Here is a 20,548-nt window from a genome sequence, read left to right on the forward strand (position 1 = left end):
GAGATGGCATTTGGTTGATAAGATAGGTAGCTGTAAGAACAGCTTCACCCCAAAAATATTTGGGAACCTGCGTAGAGAACATGAGAGAACGAGCAACTTCTAAGAGATGTCTATTTTTCCGTTCAGCGACCCCATTTTGTTGAGTATCGACACAAGAGCTTAAGTGTGGAATACCTTGTTGTGCGAGTTAAGAACCGAGAATGGAATTGAAGAAATCTGTGGCTTTGAATTTTAGTGTGAAATTGAGTTTGAATCATTGAATGAAATTTTTTGAAAATTTCACTGACTTCTGATTTTGTTTTCATGAGAAACACCCAAGTTAACCTAGTATGATCATTGATAAAAGATACAAACCATTTTTGTCCCGTTATAATGTTTACATGTGAAAGACCCCACACACATCACTATGAATCAATGAAAAAGGTTTGGAAGATTTATATGAGTGGGTGATGAAATATATTTCTTTGGAAAACCAAGATGTATTTCTACAATTCGGAGAGAAAGAATGGCGTACCAGGTTTAACTACAACCAGCTTCGCAAATCTGCGGTGCTTTCTTCTGGTTGGAATCATTTTGCAGTTGACAACAACTTGGAAGAATTTGATGTGTCAGCCCAGTAGTCCTGTGAACAACTCATTTTGCTTGGATTTTAAAAATTTTCGGGTTGTCTAAGAGATTACTCCTCTGACTACAATCACTTCTCCAATATCAAGAAACAACAAAAGGAAATTGATCATGAATGAAAAGCAATCAATTGTTTAGTGTTTAAGTTACTTTTCTAGTTGTTGCATTTGATATGTCTGGCAGACTTTGGTTTCCAGCAATTGTACTTTGCTAACGTGGTTAGAGACTTGATGTTTTCATAATACTATTTGATATGTTTTCGTAAGTATGTGGTTGAAGATCTAGCAGAAGAGGAAGAGTATAATCTGATTGAGACAAATAACAAGGTTTTTGCCTTGTACAAAAATTTAACTGGAGATATAATCTGTTTTCAATTTAAATTCTTAATTTAGGATAAGTTTGGTGGACCGTATATGCACCTTGTATTGTTTAACTTTATTACAATACAATATTTGGGATACATATTGTATTGTATAATTTATCATACATAAATTTTAATACAATACAACCTGCATTATTGATAACTGAAAAAGAGATGGTATTAGGGTGTATTGTAATATTTTATTAAGTCTCTTAATATTCTCTACACTCTCACTCAACGAAACTCTCTCACAGCCTCATTCCAATCGACAAAGATCTGATCAACTTTCTCTGGAGTATTTTTCTAGTCGATCTCCATGGATGAATATATGTGGTAAGTTTCTTTAACCTCTACGTAAGGGTCAAGTTTTGTATTTTCTATTTTAGATTTCTAGTGTAATGAGCTTTTCTTTGAATTTTACAATACTCATTTATCAAATATCTTTCTTGGAAATGATTTGGATATATAAAATATTAAAGTTAATTCTTATTGAATTTGAGAGTGGCTGTCATGTGTTTGATAAAAGTTTTCAATGAGTTCTGCTAAAACATTGAGAGGCAAGATAGGAAGTAACAGAGTCGACGGTATCTGACAATGGATAACATTTTTCGTTTCTTGTTTTTTGTTTTATGTAGATTGTACCTGCTTGTTAGAATCTCTACAAAAATTCCTTCAACTATCACTGCCTCCAAGATGAAGTGACTTTACAATTTTATGAACCAGTTTTTAGGTCTGTATTTTCTCTTGGCACCCCCATCTAAGGAGTCTGTATTGTATTTAAATAAATACAACATCGTGTTTGGATAAAACTATGTATCGTATTAATTATTAGTCACTAATTCTAATAAAATACAAACTGTGTTATTTTATTCTTAAAAGTAAGTGTATAAGACTATATTGTAATATTTTACCCTCTCTCTAACCTCTCTTCGGTCTCCTCAGTACTGGCCATCTCTTCCGATTGTCGTCCATCTCTTCTGATGGAGCTCTGAGGAAAGTTCCAGTCGCTGCTCAAGAGGAAGATTGTATTAACCTAGGTTTGCCTTTCTTCTCTGGATCTATAGTTTATACCTGTTTGATATCAGACTTCTCATTCATTTTCGAGCATAAAAAATAGACTTAAATAAGAGAAGCAGTACATGTTAATGGTGCCATTATCTAATGCTAGTGAGTAAATTTCTTTTTGAAATATTCAAATATGTTTGTTTCTTCCTTAGAATTCGGTTCTAGAGCGTAGCTCACCTTACTAGTGTCATGAGAATTGACAAAGAAATGTCTGCAATTGAAGTGTGATTTGCAATTGGATGGTTGAAATGTGTGACTTACAATTGGATTGTGAAACTGTGTGATATGTTGTTTCTCCGTTGAAGGGCTTAAAGTGAAAGTTGAAGTTGTTTAATTGTTCTCCTAGGATGAAATACTAGCATTTTTGCCCTAAAAGAGATTATGTCTTCAATCCTAGTGGCATGGACTTGCTAGAGTTTTAAAGCACAATGACAGTTAATGTGATTGTTCCGATTAGGTTGCCATGTACAATCTCAATGGAAATCTAGCATTTATGATTGAGTTACATATTTAAGGTAGTATAGGTGTTTTTCTTGTGGTCTAATAAACTGCATTATCGAGGAGATTAGGAACATTGTTAGGGGTGGGAATCCAATCCAATCTTTTTGTACCCAGCTAATTCAATCCAATTAAAAGTTGAATGTCGGAAATCATCTTCCATTCATCTAATTTAGCTTCAAAATCCAATCCAATTTAATTAGTAATTGGATTGGTTTAGTTATTTTAATTTTGAACCTGATTTTTAAATTAGCTTAAAAACATACAAAATTATATTAAAAATTAAACATCATCATTCACTCATTAACAATATCACATAAAGTCATCAACATTACAAATTAATGAGAGAAGGAAAGAGACGAGTTTCAGAGAGAATTATGTGACTTGTGAGGTGAAAATCAGAGAAGGAAGGAAGGCAAGTGTTGAGAGATGGAGGCGGCAGACTAAATCAAATGTCTCTTTAGGATTTTTTAGGATATAGTGGAAGGGCGGATCATAACTTCATAAGATAACCAATAAAATTTTTCTAAAATAAATATAATTATATTTATAATATATACATGTATGGAAGACTTCTCAATGGTTACTACTCATGGATGGGTACCAACAATTATGATGATGTGGCAACATAGTGACTTGATATAGCAATTCACCAACAAGTAAGATTTGTTTTTTCTATATTAATTTCTAATTTTTTTTTTTTGCCATAAGCAATGGTGATTCCAACCAATGAGAGATAATTTATATTTAGAAATTGACGTGCATTTAAAAAAATGAAAAGTTTACAAAATTAGATTTTCATAATACATACACATGTTGTTCTGAAAAAAAAAACTCCATTGTTCATATTGTTGTTCTTCATTCAAAGTTAAAAATAAATAGAAGAAAAAATCGTGTATGGTAAGAGAAAACAGTAAGAAAAAAAATTATAAGAGAGTGGGAGTAGAAACACGTAGGAGAGGAAGAAATGAATTGAAGAAAAAAAAAAAGAAAGATTACTAAAGATTTGGGTGGAAAGATAAAAAAAAAAAGACTTAATGAAAACTCATTGTCCCCTAATCGAATGAGGTCGAACATGTTTCTAGATCGTGCTCGTTGGTACCGTTCTCCTTTGAAAAGTGACGAATCCTCTTCTTCTATGTTTGCTAATACTCGACGTTGTCTTCACCATGAGCCTTTTTGTTCCTTTTGCAAGGTAATATATTCATATTTGCATATGTATTTTTGGTTGATATATCATCTTATGTTCACTACACCAAAATCCCCTTTCAATATCACATCATTATAAGACTGTTGAAAAAGTATTGTCATATACGTATAAAAAATAAATGCGGTTAGCTAAACAAAATTAAATTAAAACGCGGCAACTGAAGAAAAAAATAGCGGCAAATGAGATCATGTGTGTTATATTCTTTTCCATCCTATACGCAGGAAACTTTGTTTTCCCCCTCTCTTTTTCTTCTTGCTCCCCCTCTCTACTTTCCCTAACCCTAGCTAAAAAATTTTTGTAGAGATTGAACCTCTAACAACACCACTTCTCTCGGATGCAACCTCCATCTTTGAGCCTCAATGAACGATAGTCCCAACCCTTTATCTTTGTCCCTTTACCTTTCTCTTTAGTTAGACACATTACAAGATGTTTGTCAACAGATTTATTAAGGAAATCAAATCAGAATAAAAATAAAATTATTATGATTTGATTACAGTTGTAGGATCTATATGATTTGATATTTAATCTTTCTTATCCCCATATTTCCACCAATACTCTTCTTGCAAAGACCTTTGGACGTGTGGCTTTTGTCCATATCCATGCTCATGATCGTAGTAAACTTGACCCTAGGGCTATTAAGACAATTTTTATTGGCTATTCTTCCACTCAATAAGGATATCGGTGTTACTGTCCTCTCACTAAAAAAATGTCTCATGCGATGTCAGTTTTTTTGAAGATACTCTATATTTTCCTCCCCCCTCGCTTTAGGGGGAGCAGACTCATCCAGAGCAAGAAGCTCAGTGGATGTGGGACACCCTACAGTTAGGATTACCGCTAGATCTTCCTACTCTAACTCCATCTCCTTCTCGTTCGAATGTTTCAGTTGTCCCTATTTCTACTCCAACTCCTCTTCCTAATGGTTTAGTCGTTCTTGGTTCTACTCTAGCTTCATCTACTCTCACTCCAAATAGTCAACCTGATCCAATCACGGAAACAAGGACAAGTCTTCCTGAGTTGAATCAACAACAACAAGAGCTACGTGTTTACACTAGAAGAAATGTCTCTCAAAGAAATAACCAAGTCATGAATCCTCATCATAGTCAAGAGCTAGATCTAGTAATAGAAGCTCCATCTTCAAATGTGTCGGGTAATTATCATTTAAATCCTAATTTTGATCTAGATGTCCCTATTGCGTTGAGAAAAGGGACTAGGTCTTGTACCCAACATCCTATCTCCAAATTTATTTCTTATTCTAATCTATCATCTTCATTCAAAACTTTCACTTCCAGTTTGTCATGTGTTTTTATTCCCAGAAATATTGAAGAAGCTCTTGGTGTTCCCGAATGGAAAGCAGTTGTATTTGAAGAGATGAAAGCACTGAAACAAAATAACACTTGGAGCCTAGTGGAATTGCCACCCGATAAAAACATTGTAGGGTGCAAATGGGTGTTTACTATCAAGCATAAAGCCGATGGTTCTATCGAGCGATACAAAGCACGTTTGGTGGCCAAAGGATTTACACAGACTAATGGAATAGACTACGCTGAAACTTTTGCTCTAGTTTCCAAGCTCAACACCATCAGTCCTACTCTCACTAGCAGTAAACTTAGATTGGGAATTACACCAGCTTGATGTAAAAAATGTGTTTCTAAATGGTGATTTAGAAGAAGAGGTCTTCATGAGTCAACCCCCAGGTTTTGAAGAAACTCTCAATAAGAAGACTGTATGCAGACTCAACAAGTCACTATATGGCTTAAAGCAATCCCCTCGAACTTGGTTTGAACGTTTTTCAAAGGTGGTTAAGAATCTTGGGTACATTCAAGGATAAACTGATCATACTCTGTTTGTTAAGCACTCAGAGAAAGGGAAAGTAACTATCTTAATAGTTTATGTTGATGATATTATTGTTACTAATGATGATATTATTGTTACTAATGATGATATTGGAGAAATGAATCTTATCAAGAAAATGATGGCAAAATAATTTGAAGTTAAGGACCTTGGTGCATTAAAGTATTTTCTGGGTATGGAATTTGCAAGGACCAAAAAGAGTATTTCCGTGTCTCAAAGGAAATACACTCTCGACCTCTTAAAAGAAACAGGAATGCTAGGAAGCAAGCCTAGTAAAACTCCTATTGAATTTGGGAACAAAATAAAAATGTTCGAAGGAGATTCGGTTGATAAAGGAAGATACCAGCAACTAGTTGGAAAACTTATCTATCTCTCACACACTCGACCAGACATTGCCTTCACTATTAGTCTCGTAAATCAGTATATGCATAGTCCTTGTGAAATACATCTAATGCTGTCTATAGAATTTTGAGATACTTCAAGCAAACACTAGGAATTGGGCTATATTTCAAAAAATCGAGTGATCGAAAAGTCGAAGTTTTCACTGATGCTGATTGGGCTGGAACAATCGACGACAGAAAATCCGCATCTAGTTATTGTACTCTCCTATGGGGTAACTTGGTAACATGGCGAAGTAAAAAACAGTCTGTTGTTGCAAGGAGCAGTGCAGAAGCAGAGTACAGGGCTATGGCCCATGTAGTGTGTGAAGTCATTTGAATAAAAAGACTACTTGAAGAGTTGAAGATTGTTAGAATATATTAGCGGTAAATTAGCTAGAAATTAGGATTAATTGTAATTATCTTAGTTTCCTAATTTCTCTCCTAGTTTCCTAGTTTAGCCTCTCTAATTTTGTATAAATACATATTATTTACTTGAATAATATACACAATTGATTCATCATTTTCTAAATGGTATCAGAGCAATTTGATTAGGGTTCGAATTTCAAAATTAAGGTTGATCCCAAAATTAGGGTTTGTGTCTGAGTTTGGTTCTTTATTTATTTCAGGGTTCCTTTTTCGGTAACCCTATTTGGAGTGTGTTTTAGTTCTCACTGCCCACACAGAAGGATTGCCCAGCTGCCAATCGTCAAAACCTCGAAGTCCGGCCATCAGAATCGCCGCGCGAGCCTCACACGCTGCCCCTCACCGTCGCAATCTTCCCCACGCGCCGGCGCGTGTAGGCGCGTCCGACCGTGAATCCGGAAACGGTTAGTTTCTGCTCCTTTTTCAACCCTCCTCTGTCCTCTATTTCTGGTGGTTCTTTTCCGTTTGTGGTTTGGTACTTTTCACTTCATGTTTGGGTGTTCTTTCTTTGTTCGCTTTTGCTTGTCTTTTTCAATATTCGCTTTTGAGATTATGGTAGAAATAAATTCAGATCCAAAATCAGCAGTTGTATCTGATGTGGTTCCCGTGATGTCTAAAATCACAGACCATAAATTGACTGGTTCGAATTATTTGGAATGGAGTAAGACGGTTCAGCTTTATCTAAGAAGTATTGAAAAAGATGATCTTTTGATTAATGATCCTCTAGAAGAAAAAGATGATTCAAGAAAGATGTGGCTACGGGAGGATGCTCGTTTGTTTCTTCAAATTCGGAATTCTATTGACATCGAGGTAATTAGCTTGATCAATCACCGTGAATTGGTTAAAGTACTAATGGATTACTTGGAATTTTTGTATTCTGGAAAAGACAATATATCTCATATGTATGATGTTTGCAAAGCCTTTTACCATGCGGAGAAACAAGATCTGTCTCTTATGAACTACTTTATGGCATTTAAGAGGACGTACGAATATATTAATGTGTTGTTGCCATTTAGTCCTGATGTGAATGTTCAACAGCGCCTGCGAGAGCAGATGGCTATCATGAGCTTTCTAGCTGGACTCTCATCTAAATTTGAGTGTGCTAAGGCTTAGGTTCTTTCTGGTTCTGATGTCTCCTCTTTACAGGATGTCTTTAGCCGTGTTCTTCGCACGGAAACTACTCCATCTGTTTCTCTGATGTCTCCTCTTTACAAGATATCTTTAGTTGTGTTCTTCGCATGGAAACTACTCCATCTATTTCTCTTAATAGCGCTTTGGTTAGTCGTAATAATTATGCACCATGGAAAACTTGGTACTCCAAGTGGATACAGAGGAGGCAATTCACAAGGACCTGACAATCGAACACCGAATTCTGGAAGCAAGGTAAATTTAATGCATGCCTTCTTTTCACATCCTCAAAATGGGTCATTGATTCTGGTGCCACAGATCACATGACAGGTAATTTCAGTCTCTTTTCCACTTTGCAGTCTCTTAGTCCCACTTCTACTATTACCTTAGCTAATGGGTCACCATCTTCTATTCTTGGATCTGATACTATTATTCCTACACCTTTTCTTACTTTGCCATCAGTCTTAGACTTACCTAATTTATCATTTAATTTGCTTTCTGTTACTCATCTGACTCGTAATCTAAATTGTTGCATCTCATTCTTTCTCGATCATTGTTTATTTCAGGATCTAATGACGAATAAGATTATTGGTAAAGGACATGAATCTGGCGGCCTGTATGTTCTTGATCCACTGCCATATCCCTTCCTTTGCTCAAGAAATTTGTCCCCAATATAGTAAGGTGTCTTCATTAGATTGTGAGTCATGTCAGTTTGCCAAACATCATCGTCCTAGTTCGAGTCCTCGAGTCAATAAGCGTGCTAGTGTTCCTTTTGCATTAGTTCATTCTGATGTTTGGAGTCCTTCTCCTATTTTGTCTAAATCTGGATTCAGGTATTTTGTTACTTTTGTGGATGATTATTCTCATGTAACTTGGTTATATTTAATGAAAAATCATTTTGAGTTGTTTTCTATATTTTGTGCATTTTGTGTTGAGATCAAAAATCAATTTAATGTTTCTGTTCGTACTTTGCGAAGTGTTAATCCCAATGAATATACATCTGCTCTTTTTCAGTCTTATATGGTCTCTAATGACATGCTTCATGAAACTTCTTGCGTTCGTACTGCATCCCAAAATGGTGTAGCAGAACAGAAAAACAAACACATTCTTGAAACTACACGAGCCTTCTTGTTCCAAATGCATGTTCCTAAACATTTTTGGGCCGATGCCGTTTCCACAACATGTTTTCTTATTAATCGCCTGCCATCCTCTATTCTTAATGGTGAGATCCCATATAAAATTCTTTTTCATGATAAGTCATTTGTAGAAATATCATTGTAAATACATTTTGTACAGCTAATTTTAGGTTGTCAGATGACCTTCTCCTTTCATTTGTTCTGTTTGTCCCTAAACTAAATTGCAATCTTCTTTTAATAAGCAAACTTACTTGAGATCTAAATTGTGTCACTAAATTCTATCCAAATTTTTGTGAATTTCAGGTTGCGGGCTCGGAGAAGGTGATTGGCAGTGCTGAAATGCATGATGGCCCAAGGATTCTCCTACAAGTAAACAAGTTCACAAATCCAGTTGTGGTAACCATTCCAATTTAGATTCTGTTTTCAATTTTGTGTCTGTTTCGAATGAAAATCTTGTCATGTTGTGGCATTTTCGACTAGGACATCCAAATTTTGGTTATCTTGAAAACCTATTTTCTCAGTTATTTGTCCACAAAAGACCAAAATTCTTTCATTGTGAAGTATGTCAACTTGCTAAACATACTCAAAACTCTTATCCCAGTCTTCTTTACAAACCTTCACAACCTTTTTCGATGATACAATGATATTTGGGGACCCTCGCGAGTAACAAATATTAATGGATCTAGATGGTGTGTATCCTTTATTGATGATCATACTAGGACAACATGGACATTCCTTATGAAAGAAAAATCTGAAACTGCTTCCATTTTTAAAATTTTCCATTCCATGATTCAAAATCAATTTCACCGAAAAATCCAAATCCTGAAAACTAATAATGGAAAGGAATATTTTAACTCCATTCTTGGTCCATACTTGTTAGATCAATGTATTGTTCACATTAGTTCATGTGTTTATACTCCGCAACAAAATGGAGTGGCTGAGCGGAAAAACTGACATCTTCTTGAAGTTTCTAGATCTATCATGTTTTCAAATCATGTTCCTAAACAGTTTTGGGGGAAGCTTTACTCACAGCCACCTATCTCATCAATCGTATGCCTAGCCGTGTACTACAATTCAAAGCTTCCAGAAATCTGTTACTTGTAACATTCCCTCATATCTCCGCCTTCTCCTCCGACCTTCCATTTAAAGTCTTTGGATGTACAACTTTTGTCCATATTTATGATCACAAAAGAACAAAACTTGATCCAAAGTCTCACAAGTGTTTCTTCATCGGGTATTCCAACACTCAAAAAGGGTACAAATGTTACTCCCCAATTACAAAAAGGATCTATAACACTATGGATGTCACCTTTTTTGAACATCAATTTTTCTTTCCCAAATTTGGTATTCAGGGGGAGCATTCACAGGAATATCAGCTTTGGGAAACTCTTCAAGATCATCAAGCTGCATTTCCTCAACCTAATGTTGTGACACACAAACATCAAAGTGCTCAGCCTTTGCCCTCTTTCCTATTCAGCCAAATCAATCAATTGGTCCTTCATTACCTTCTTTTCCTATCCAACCAAATCAATCAACTGGTCCTTCCTTACCTTCTTTTCCTATCCAACCAGATATCAGTCCAGAAAACACACCCAACCCGTCCTTCTCTATAGTCAATCCAACCTCACCTTCCTCAGAAAACCCAAACACTCCTTCAAACTTACCACCACCTCAAACTCAAGCACAATTTGATATAGGTAACAAAGAACTTCGTGTTTATAGCAGGAGAAAAGTTGGAAATATAGAGGTCAACATGCAAGACAAGAACTGCTCAAACACTCATTAAAGCCCTCTCAACCTCGAAAATCATGAAGGTAAGGATTCTATGACTCATGAGTTAGTTTCTCCTACTATTGATGATCTCGACCTACCTATTGCTCATTGGAAGGGTGTTAGAACTTGTACCAATCACCCCATTGAAAAGTATGTTGCTTATGGGAAACTAACACCTATGTACCGAGCTTTTGTCTCTTCTTTGATCTTATTCAGATTCCCACAGCCATTTATGAAGCCTTGAAAGATCCTAAATGGAAGACTACAGTCGACGAAGAAATGAATGCTCTTGAGAAAAATGGTACTTGGGTTCTCACTGAGTTACCTCAAAGAAAGAAGACAGTTGGTTGCAAGTGGATTTTCACCGTCAAATATAATTCAAATGGGAGTATCAACATATTCAAGGGTCGATTAGTTGCCAATGGATTTACTCAATCATATGGTGTTGACTATCAGGAGACCTTTGCTCCCGTCGCCAAACTTAATATAGTAAGAGTTTTATTATCACTTGCTGTAAATTGTGACTGACCTTTATATCAATTGGATGTGAAGAATGCTTTTTTGAATGGGAATCTCGAAGAAGTCTATATGGAAATTCCACCAGGGATGAAGAAACACTCCAGTGGTCGAGTAGTGTACAAACTTCTCAAATCTCTTTATGGCTTGAAACAATCACATCTGGCATGGTTTGACAAATTTGCGAAGTTAGTTGTCAAACATGGATATACGCCAGGCTGATCATACTCTATTTTTCAAGTTCTCGTCAACTGGGAAGCTAGCAATTCTCATTGTCTGGTGGATGACATAATCTTAGCTGGAGATGACTTGGGAGAAATTTCAGATCTCAAAAGACTTCTTGCCTCCAAATTTGAAAGCAAAGATCTAGGAACTCGCAAATACTTTCTTGGTATGGAAGTAGCCCAATCGAAAGAAGGAATTGTTATACCTCAGCGAAAGTATATCCAAGATCTTCTAAAGGAAACTGGAATGATTAGGAGCAAGCCGGTTGACACTCCCATGGATCCAAACTTGAAAGTTAATCGAAGAGAGGATTCAGCTCCAGTAGAGAGGGGAGCTATCAAAGATTAGTAGGAAAGCTAATCTATCTCTCTCATACCAGACCTGATATCGCCTTCCATGTCAGCGTTATTAGTCAACATATGCACAATCCTTATGAGGAACACTTGGAAGCAGTGTATCGTATTCTAAGGTATCTAAAAATGACATTAGGTCTTGGTTTGCACTTCAAAAAACACAACAACCAAGACTTGGAAGTTTACACAAGCTCTAGTTGGGTTGAAGAGCTGTCCGACAGACGATCAACTAGTGGTTATTGCACCTATGTATGGGGTAATTTAGTTACTTGGCGTAGTAAAAAACAGTCTGTGGTCTCAAGGATTAGTGCAAAGTCAGAATATCGTGCTTTGGCCTTAGGTATTTGTGAAGGGATGTGGATCAAAAGGCTCATGAATGAATTGAGGTTTGACTCTCCCGAGTCCTTTAAAATGTACAGTGATAGTCAAGCAGCAATTAACATTGCTAAAAATCCGGTTCACCACGATCGAACTAAACATGTTGAAATAGACAGACACTTCATTTATGAGAAGGTGAATTCAGAGATCATTGAGCTCAACTACATTCCTACAAAGAAATAGATTGCCGACATCCTAACAAAGGCCCTACCAAGAACAACTTTTGAAGAATTTAATTTCAAGCTGGGTTTGTATAACATATACAACTCAACTTGAGGGGGAGTGTAGAAATATCATTGTAAATACATTTTGTACAACTAATTTTAGGTTGTAATTGACAGCTAAGTTTAGGTTGTATTTTTTCCTTGTATATAGGCCATATTATTCATCAATAAAATCAGATTAGAAGTATTATTCACACAAAACTACATCATTGTTTCCAGTTGCTCCTAGGATATTTGGTAGTATTTGTTTTGTTCGAGATGTTCGTCCACATGTTACCAAATTAGATCCTAAGTCATTGAAGTGTGTCTTTTTTGGTTATTCTCGTCTTCAGAAAGGGTATATGTGTTATTGTCCTAATCTTAACAAATATCTTGTCTCCATTGATATTACCTTCGTAGAAAACACACCCTATTTTTCGTCTTCATCTACTCCTACTCGTCAGGGGGAGGATGATGATTTGTTGGTATATTCTATCACATCTTCTGCCCTTAACACATGTTCTGACAAGTGTCCTGTTCCTCCACCTGCCTTAGCCATAGCTCTTGACATGCCTCCGCCTCCTATTAAAGTGTACTCCAGGTGTCCACCTCCCGTTTCATGTCCTGCACCTGCTTCTTCGTCATCAGATTCGGACCCAAGCGATGATCTTCCCATTGCGCTACCTAAAGGTAAACGCCAATGCACTTATCATATTTGTTCTTTTGTTTCTTATAATCACTTGTCCTCTTCTTCTTGCTCCTTTATTGCTTCCCTTGATTCTATCTCGATTCCTAAAATTGTTTGTGAAGCCATATCTCATCCTTGTTGGCATGATGCAATGATAGAAGAGATGAATGCTTTAGATGCAAATAGTACTTGGGACTTGGTTGATTTACCTTCAGGAAAACGGGCCATAGGGTGCAAATGGGTATTCACAGTTAAGGTCAATCCAGATGGATCAATTGCTCGTTTGAAGGCCCGTCTCCTGTTGCTAAACTGACATCTGTTCAGTTGTTTATTTCTATGGCAGCTACTCATCATTGGCCTTTGCATCAGCTAGATATCAAAAATATTTTTCTTCGTGGACACCTTCAGGAAGAGGTGTATATGGAGCAACCTCCTGGGTTTGTTGCTTAGGGCGAGTCTTTTGTCTTTGAAAATCTTTATATGGTTTGAAACAAAGTCTTCGTGCTTGGTTTGGTAAATTTAATCAGGCTGTTGAGAAATTTGGTATGTTGAAAAGTAAGTCAGACCATTCTGTATTCTATAAATGATCAACTGCCGGTATCATTTTGTTAGTTGTGTATGTGGATGATATTGTTATTACTGGAAATGATACTAGAGGAATCTCATCTCTTAAATCTTTCATTCATACCCAATTTCACACGAAGGATTTGGGGGTGTTCAAGTTTTTCTTGGGAGTTGAAGTAACTCAGAGTAAACAAGGTAATTTTTTATCTCAAAGCAAATATGTACTTGATTTGTTGACCGAGACAAGAAAATTGGGAGCAGAACCTTGTAGTACTCCAATGAATCCTGCTACGCACCTTACAAGAGATGGGGAACCATTTAAAGACTCTGAAAAATATCGCAGGTTATCCGGAAAGTTGAATTATCTTACTGTGACTCGTCCAGACATTGTGTTCTCAGTTTGTAAGAGAAATTTTTATTTCTTCTTTTCTGTATATTCCATTAGTAAAATAAAATCCTATTTATAGGGTTTATACACCTAATCTTCTTAATTACAGAATAAACTACAAATTACAAAGATAATTACAAATCTTCTAAATAAGGAAACTATTAGTTTTACAGCTACAATCAATTTACAAGATTTGATTTCCTTTGATTTTCTATTATTTGTCAACACTCCCCCTCAAGCTGGACTGGAGATGTTGATGAGTCCAAGCTTGTTTACTAGAAAGTCAAAGACTCATTCAGATAACCCTTTTGTGAGAATATCAGCCAACTGTTGATCCGCTTGTACATATTTGATGCCGATAGTTCCTCCATCAATCTTCTCTTTAATAAAAGTGTCTGTCCACTTCAACGTGTTTAGTTCAGTCATGATGTATAGGGTTATGTGCAATACTGATGGTAAATTGATTATTATAGTAGAGCTGAATGGGGGCTTCATATTCAATCCTCAATTCCCCTAATGGGCGTTTAATCCATATTGCTTCGCACACTCCATGGGCCATGACTCTATACTCGGCTTCTGCACTACTTGTTGCAACCACTGTTTGTTTTTTACTTCGCTATGTCACCACATTTCCCCATATAATTGTGCAATACCCCGGTGTAGATTTTCTATCATCAATTGACTCAGCCCAATCTGCATCTGTGAATACTTCGACCTTTAAAGAATCAGTTCTCAGATTTATTTTTGATTTCAATGTCCAACAATTGTTTGATTAGGGACATGGTGGTTTTAGGAGGGGATTCGGGCCTCCAAACTCAGGGATGGGATTTGCGTTTTAGAAGGAATCTGTTCGATAGGGAGGTCACCAGTCTCTCTCAGTTATTACTTTTGTTAGAAAGGGTGGCTTTACCAGTAGTTTTAGAAGATCGGAGGGCTTGGATACCTGACGTTAATGAAGTATTCTCTTGCAAATCGGCCTTTTGGAGGTTAAGTTATGCTCAGTTGGGTTCTGTTCGGGAGTGTGGAAAAGTGTCTCTCCCTCGAGAGTTAAAGTGTTTGGAAAAGTGCCTATTTCATATATTTAACTACTACAACATATGACAAGACCACATCTTTTAAGCCTTATTTGACTATTAGAATCTTTGAGGATTATTATTTAAATTTTTTTTTAAGATAGAAATAGGCATAACATTCAATTAAATATAGGAAAAAAAACAGAATAGCTCTTGTCACTAAGAATATTTGAAACTCCTAAAATCTAGTGCAACAGTTTGGTAACATATATGCTTCTCTTTTTATTTAAAACTAGTGTTTGGTATGTGCTTCGCACATGTTCTATATAAACTTAAAAATTTAATATTGTAATATATTTTATATGTGAGTTTACCTATGTTAGAATTTTGAGTTTCCTGGCAGTTTTTTCTTCTTCTAATTATATAAGGATAGGATAGATTTGGTTTCTGTTAAGAACCCAAGAGTCAGCAAATAGACATTAAACATTAATAAGGTAGTGGGGATGGTGGGTTATATTTTGTAATCAAGAATAATAAAGGGGTAAGTGGTTTGGGAAGTGTAGGAGCCCATATTGAGTATATTTAAATAGGGTTGTGGAGATGGAGAGTACATCCATTGTATGAATCTGAAATTAGGAGTAGTATCTCTTTGGGGAGAGTGGTGGTCTCTCGAATACCACTGGGATTATTAGCTATACTATGCTATTTATTTGGTCATTGTTCTTGTAGTGTTCTATGTGTTGTGTGTGAATTTATTTGGGACCTAACAATTTCCTAGAAAATATGTGTTCAATGCTATATGGTTTTATTTGGGTACTTTGTATATCATATGTGTACAGCTTCTGCTGCACTAACGGTGTAACTTGCCTAGATCCACCACACCATATTAGTTTAGTTTTAGGGACACATTTCCATGGTTATAATAAGCAGCAATCATCAATGACTATGCTAAGCCAATAAAAAGTATCAATCAAGCTTGTATGAGCTAACAAGAGAATGTTGCATTTTACCTTTTCAAGCTCCATATTAAAAACGAAAAGAAAAATAACTGAGTTATTAATATCATATTTGACTGCATTAGTATTCCAAAAACTAAATAAGACTTCCTCTGTTTTAAACCATTAAAACGCAGAAGCCATAATTGATAACTCACCTCACTTTATCTCAGCTTGCTACTCTATTAAATTAAGATATATTCTTAAGCTTTAGTGCTCACTTTTCTTTAAACCTATCTTAATCTTATTGAGTGTGTTGTTATATGCTTATTTAATATATATATATATATATATATTTATATATATATTTGCCTCTGCACATTTTTACTGCATGTTCATGTGTTTATTTCTATAAGTTATATGTGTTCTAGTTTATGGCACATCGAATTATAAAAGCTATATAAATAAATGAATATTTATACAAGATTTGTAGTATTCTGTGTCCCAAATCATTTTCTTTACTATTATTCTACTAGTTATTATTATTGTTGTTGGTTTGGATTAACAATAGCCCACTTAGCCACTATGTCATATGAAATTGGAGTTTTACACTTTGGTCCCTAAAAGTGTTGGCATCGATAGCCATGGTTGTAGGGAGGCCATTGAGTATTTTTTTAAAAAAAAAAAGATGAGCAACCAAGTGGTTTCATGGAAACTTGTACAATTTCTCATAAGAGCTCAACTGAAGCACTAGAGGAAGAAATATAAGGTTTGTCTGACAAATGTAGACTGTGGAAGGTGATGCCTTGTGCTAAACTTTCAGCTTGCTGTTATTTTCACAATAAATTCATGATTTTTGTATTGCTAATTAACTAAAAGAGAAATCTTAAAACTACTATTATTAACTCTGATGTAGTGGTTTCTTAAGTGACAAGACTTGATAAAGTGAAGAACTTAGCAGGACTTGTACAGTGCTACGGTAAGAGCACCAAGCTAAGAGAGCTAGTAAATCTTGTTGTGGCTGGAGGGTACAGATATTTGAACAAGTCTTGAGACAGAGAAAAGGTAGAGGAGATAGAAAAGATGCATAGTCTCAGTGAACAATATACTTTTTAAAATAGCAGTTAACAATATTGCTCTATTTAATTGTTATTGCTTAGGCAAAAATTAAAGCTCCCACGATCAAGAATATGATTCAAATCCTCATATCTCTTAGTCTAATTGCTCTTTATTTTTTTTAAGTAATCACTTAGTTCCTGAAATGCACATTATCTAAAAAAATACCTCAATTATTTGCAGTAAAGGGGATTCATTATTTTGAGCTTTTCTGTTCAGGTCTACTTGATCTAGTAGTGAGTGAAGATGGTTTAGCTCCGCGCCTTGTGTTGCTAATCCCACACTTTTCTTCTCATCTTCAAGGTCAGTTAACATAAAAAATAATTTTTTTTGTCCAAGGTGTAAAAACCATAAAAAGATAAAATTCCATTTAATATTGTTGATGATTTAGGAACCATAATAGGAGCAACTTCCCTGTCATTCAGCTATTCGTATTGTAGTATTTGTTTGTCAATATGGGTTTGATATCACTTGACCATTAATTTCTAGAACAAAAATTTTGGGGTTATTCGTTCTCTCCACCTCTCTGTCTCCCTTGTTTTAATGGGATTAATGATATACATATATATATATATATATTTATACAATATATAATAGGTCTAGATGACGGTTCTGGGCGTTTAATGAAAGCTAAAGGCTGACCGTTTTTTCTTTTATTATTGTGATTTTTATGTCTATCTTATAGTTTACAAGTTTAAATCGGTGACAAACTTTATGAATTCACATGAATGACCTTTTCTCCCCAACATTTTTGACACCACATTATTATATATAAATGAAACTACATGATGTTTTCTGTGATGGGCTTAAATTATAAGCTATTGATGTGAATCACCCAAGCAGCGTTTTAACTATTTATATATATATATATATATGTATATCAAACATTGCATTGATTTGGTGAACTACTAATATAATAAGTTCATTGGGCTTAAGCAACTCAATTGAGCTATCATCGAGTTCTAACGTAATATTTATAGTTACTAAGACAATTTTGGTTTCTAACCCTTTCAGGTATCATTGGCTCAGTTATTGCCTCTTGTGAGCTTTATCTCTGCTGGATGATGTGTAGGTAGCTTTAAAGGTGCTTGGTTTTGGTTGTATATCATTTTTCATTTCATTCCTTTTACAAAGGATCCTCTCTTTTAGCTTATAATAACTCTTGTTTAGTGTGTGTATGTGCATGTTCATATTACAATGCTTCATATGTTCATCTCAAAAATTTATGGTGTCCTTTATTTAACTCTGCTATATGGTACAAGGTTGTGTTCAAACTCTGCTATCTTTCCACAACTAATTGTTTTTAGTAAAACTAAAGTTTCAGATGGGCAAGACAACTTGGACGACTAGTTTAGAGATCTTCAAATATTTGCATTTTCTTAATTTTATTTCTAACTAGATTTGGATAAATTTAAGATATCTACGAATGGCTGAAATAACACTATAAATTATTATTATGATTTTAATGCCAATGCAATTGTGACAAAGGTGATAAGTTTTTTATTCTAATCGAATGATTTACTTCTTTATTTGCTAATAATTAAATTATATTTTTTACGATGTGCAGGTACAGTGAGATTGTCTTTCTTTGAAACAAAAATACTCAACATTTGTAGTTGATGAGTTCTTTAGAATTAGATCATTTATTTTCTGTGTAATTCCAATTAAGTAGAATTTATATTAGAATATGATTTTTGAAGAAACTAGAGTAACTATTGTAATTCCATTCATGTAATTAATGAAAAATTATTTATATTATCTTATTTGGTTACAAGGATTTTTTTCTTCTTCAGTTGTTTGCAAGGTCGAAAAGTGTAATGTAAGCTTATATATATAACATTAGCTGCGATTTTTATAAATCTTCCAATAATGTATAAAAAGTAATATCATTTACTTATAACCATTAAATATTAATAGTGACATATGTGAATATAGAGTGTGCTAAAAAATGTTAGCATTTAATTTTTATTATTATTATTATTTAAGCATTGATACATACATATTTTAAAAGGGAAATTTCACTTTTTATACATACTAATATGTACATTTACAAAAAAATCTTAGCACTATTAACTTTTTCAAATTGATGCTAAATTTTTCCCTCATACCCAAAATACCCTTCTCATTTTTCCACACCCAAAAAATTCAACCTCAGCCTTCTCTCTCTATACACTCTCGGTTTCTCTCTCTCATTCTCACAAAAATCCTCAAAAAATCGTTGAACCCCCACCTCCGTCGAGCTGTCGAGCCACCATCTCCGTCGAGCCGTTGAGCCCGCATCTCCGTCGAGTTTTCGAGCCCCCACCTTCTCCCATTTCTCCATCAATCTCGAGACCCACGACGAACTCCCATTTTTCCGTTGAACCCGAGACCCACGGTGCATATTTCCTTCAAAGTTTTAAAAACAAAGGTAAAATCTTGAACCCAAGTCCATATTTGCTTTATATTGTTGTTGAATCTGTGATTTGTGGGATGGGTTCATCGATTTTGTGGGAATTTTTTTCTGGGTTTGAACCAGTGGCTCGATAGGTTCGATAAAGGTTCGATAAAAGCTCGATTAATCTATGGCAATATATGAAACTAGCTCGATAGGCTCGATTATGGTTCGATAGTAGGCTCGATAGGGCAGTTTGAACGATTCGATGGTGGATCGATAGGAGCTCGATGGATCTTTGGTACTAGAAGCTCGATTGATCTATGGCAATATATGAAACTAACTCGATAGGCTCGATTATGGTTCGATAGTAGGCTCGATAGGGCAGTTTGAACGGTTCGATGGTGGATCGATAGGAGCTCGATGGATCTCTGGTACTAGAAGCTCGATTGATCTATGGAAATATATGAAACTAACTCGATAGGCTCGGTTATGGTTCGATAGTAGGCTCATAGGGCAGTTTGAACGGTTTGATGGTGGATCGATAGGAGCTCGGTGGATCTGTGGTATTAGATTACACGGGCTCGATAGGTTCGATAATGGTTCGATATTAGACTAGACTGTAGTTCGATGGTTATTTATGTAGACAAATTTTGCTTAGCTCGATAGGCTCGACACTGGCTCGATAGGCTCGATAGATTTAGGTTGTTGATATTGCTCGATGGAACTCGATAGTTGCTCGATAGGGTATGTTGCAGCTCGATAGAGCTCGATGACAACTTATTTAAGTGTTTTCATGAATTTTTTTTTTATTCTGTTTAACATTCTGTTTATTTTAGTTTTTTGATGAATTTTTTTTTGAATTTTTTCCTGATTATGTTTAATATTCTGTTTTCTTACCAATTTTTTTTTCATGTGTTGTTGCAAATGCCTAAGTTGCCTGTTCCGTTCAGTGATCACTTTCCTGGTCGAGTGACATATCGAGGTAGTAGTACTTTAAATCACATTAAGACTAGGTTTTTGGAGCTCGGGCTGCTTGAAAGGGCTAAGGAATCCCCTTTCAAGCAGTTCTTTTTGGCTTCAGAGTTTAATTTCTCCGGAGTCTTGGTGCATTAACTGTTGCTGAGGAAAATCGCCAGCAACAACGAAGATGAGGTGCATTTTTTCTTGGGGTCGAAGTCTTGTAGATTCGGCATGGGAGAGTTTGCCCTGGTGACAAGGTTGAATTTCAGTACCTTCCTGTCACCAGAAGAGTTGGAAGGGCGTAATCTCAGCGACCAGTTGATAAAGGAGTATTTCAACGATGCTGAGAAAGTAAAGCTCTCATAGGTGGACCATGTTTTCAA

At 35.5% G+C, this 20,548-nt stretch overlaps 1 protein-coding gene across 1 annotated transcript; it reads left to right on the forward strand.

Annotated features, from left to right (window-relative positions):
• Positions 1–5,784: 5,784 nt before the first annotated feature.
• On the forward strand, positions 5,785–6,326 carry LOC133806533 (uncharacterized mitochondrial protein AtMg00810-like). Its single transcript, XM_062244621.1, has 2 exons — positions 5,785–6,029; positions 6,074–6,326. Exons 1-2 carry the CDS (start codon positions 5,785–5,787, stop codon positions 6,324–6,326), a joined length of 498 nt encoding a protein of 165 aa, XP_062100605.1.
• Positions 6,327–20,548: the final 14,222 nt, after the last annotated feature.

The sequence above is a fragment of the Humulus lupulus genome, chromosome X (genome assembly GCF_963169125.1).
Source record: "Humulus lupulus chromosome X, drHumLupu1.1, whole genome shotgun sequence".
Classification (NCBI taxonomy): Eukaryota; Viridiplantae; Streptophyta; class Magnoliopsida; order Rosales; family Cannabaceae; genus Humulus; species Humulus lupulus.

Coding starts and splice junctions, on each gene's coding strand:
- LOC133806533 (XM_062244621.1), top strand. CDS start 5,785: ATGGAATTTGCAAGGACCAAAAAGAGTATTTCCGTGTCTCAAAGGAAA. Junction 6,030..6,073: donor ACTATTAGTCTCGTAAATCA/GTATATGCATAG, acceptor TGCTGTCTATAG/AATTTTGAGATACTTCAAGC.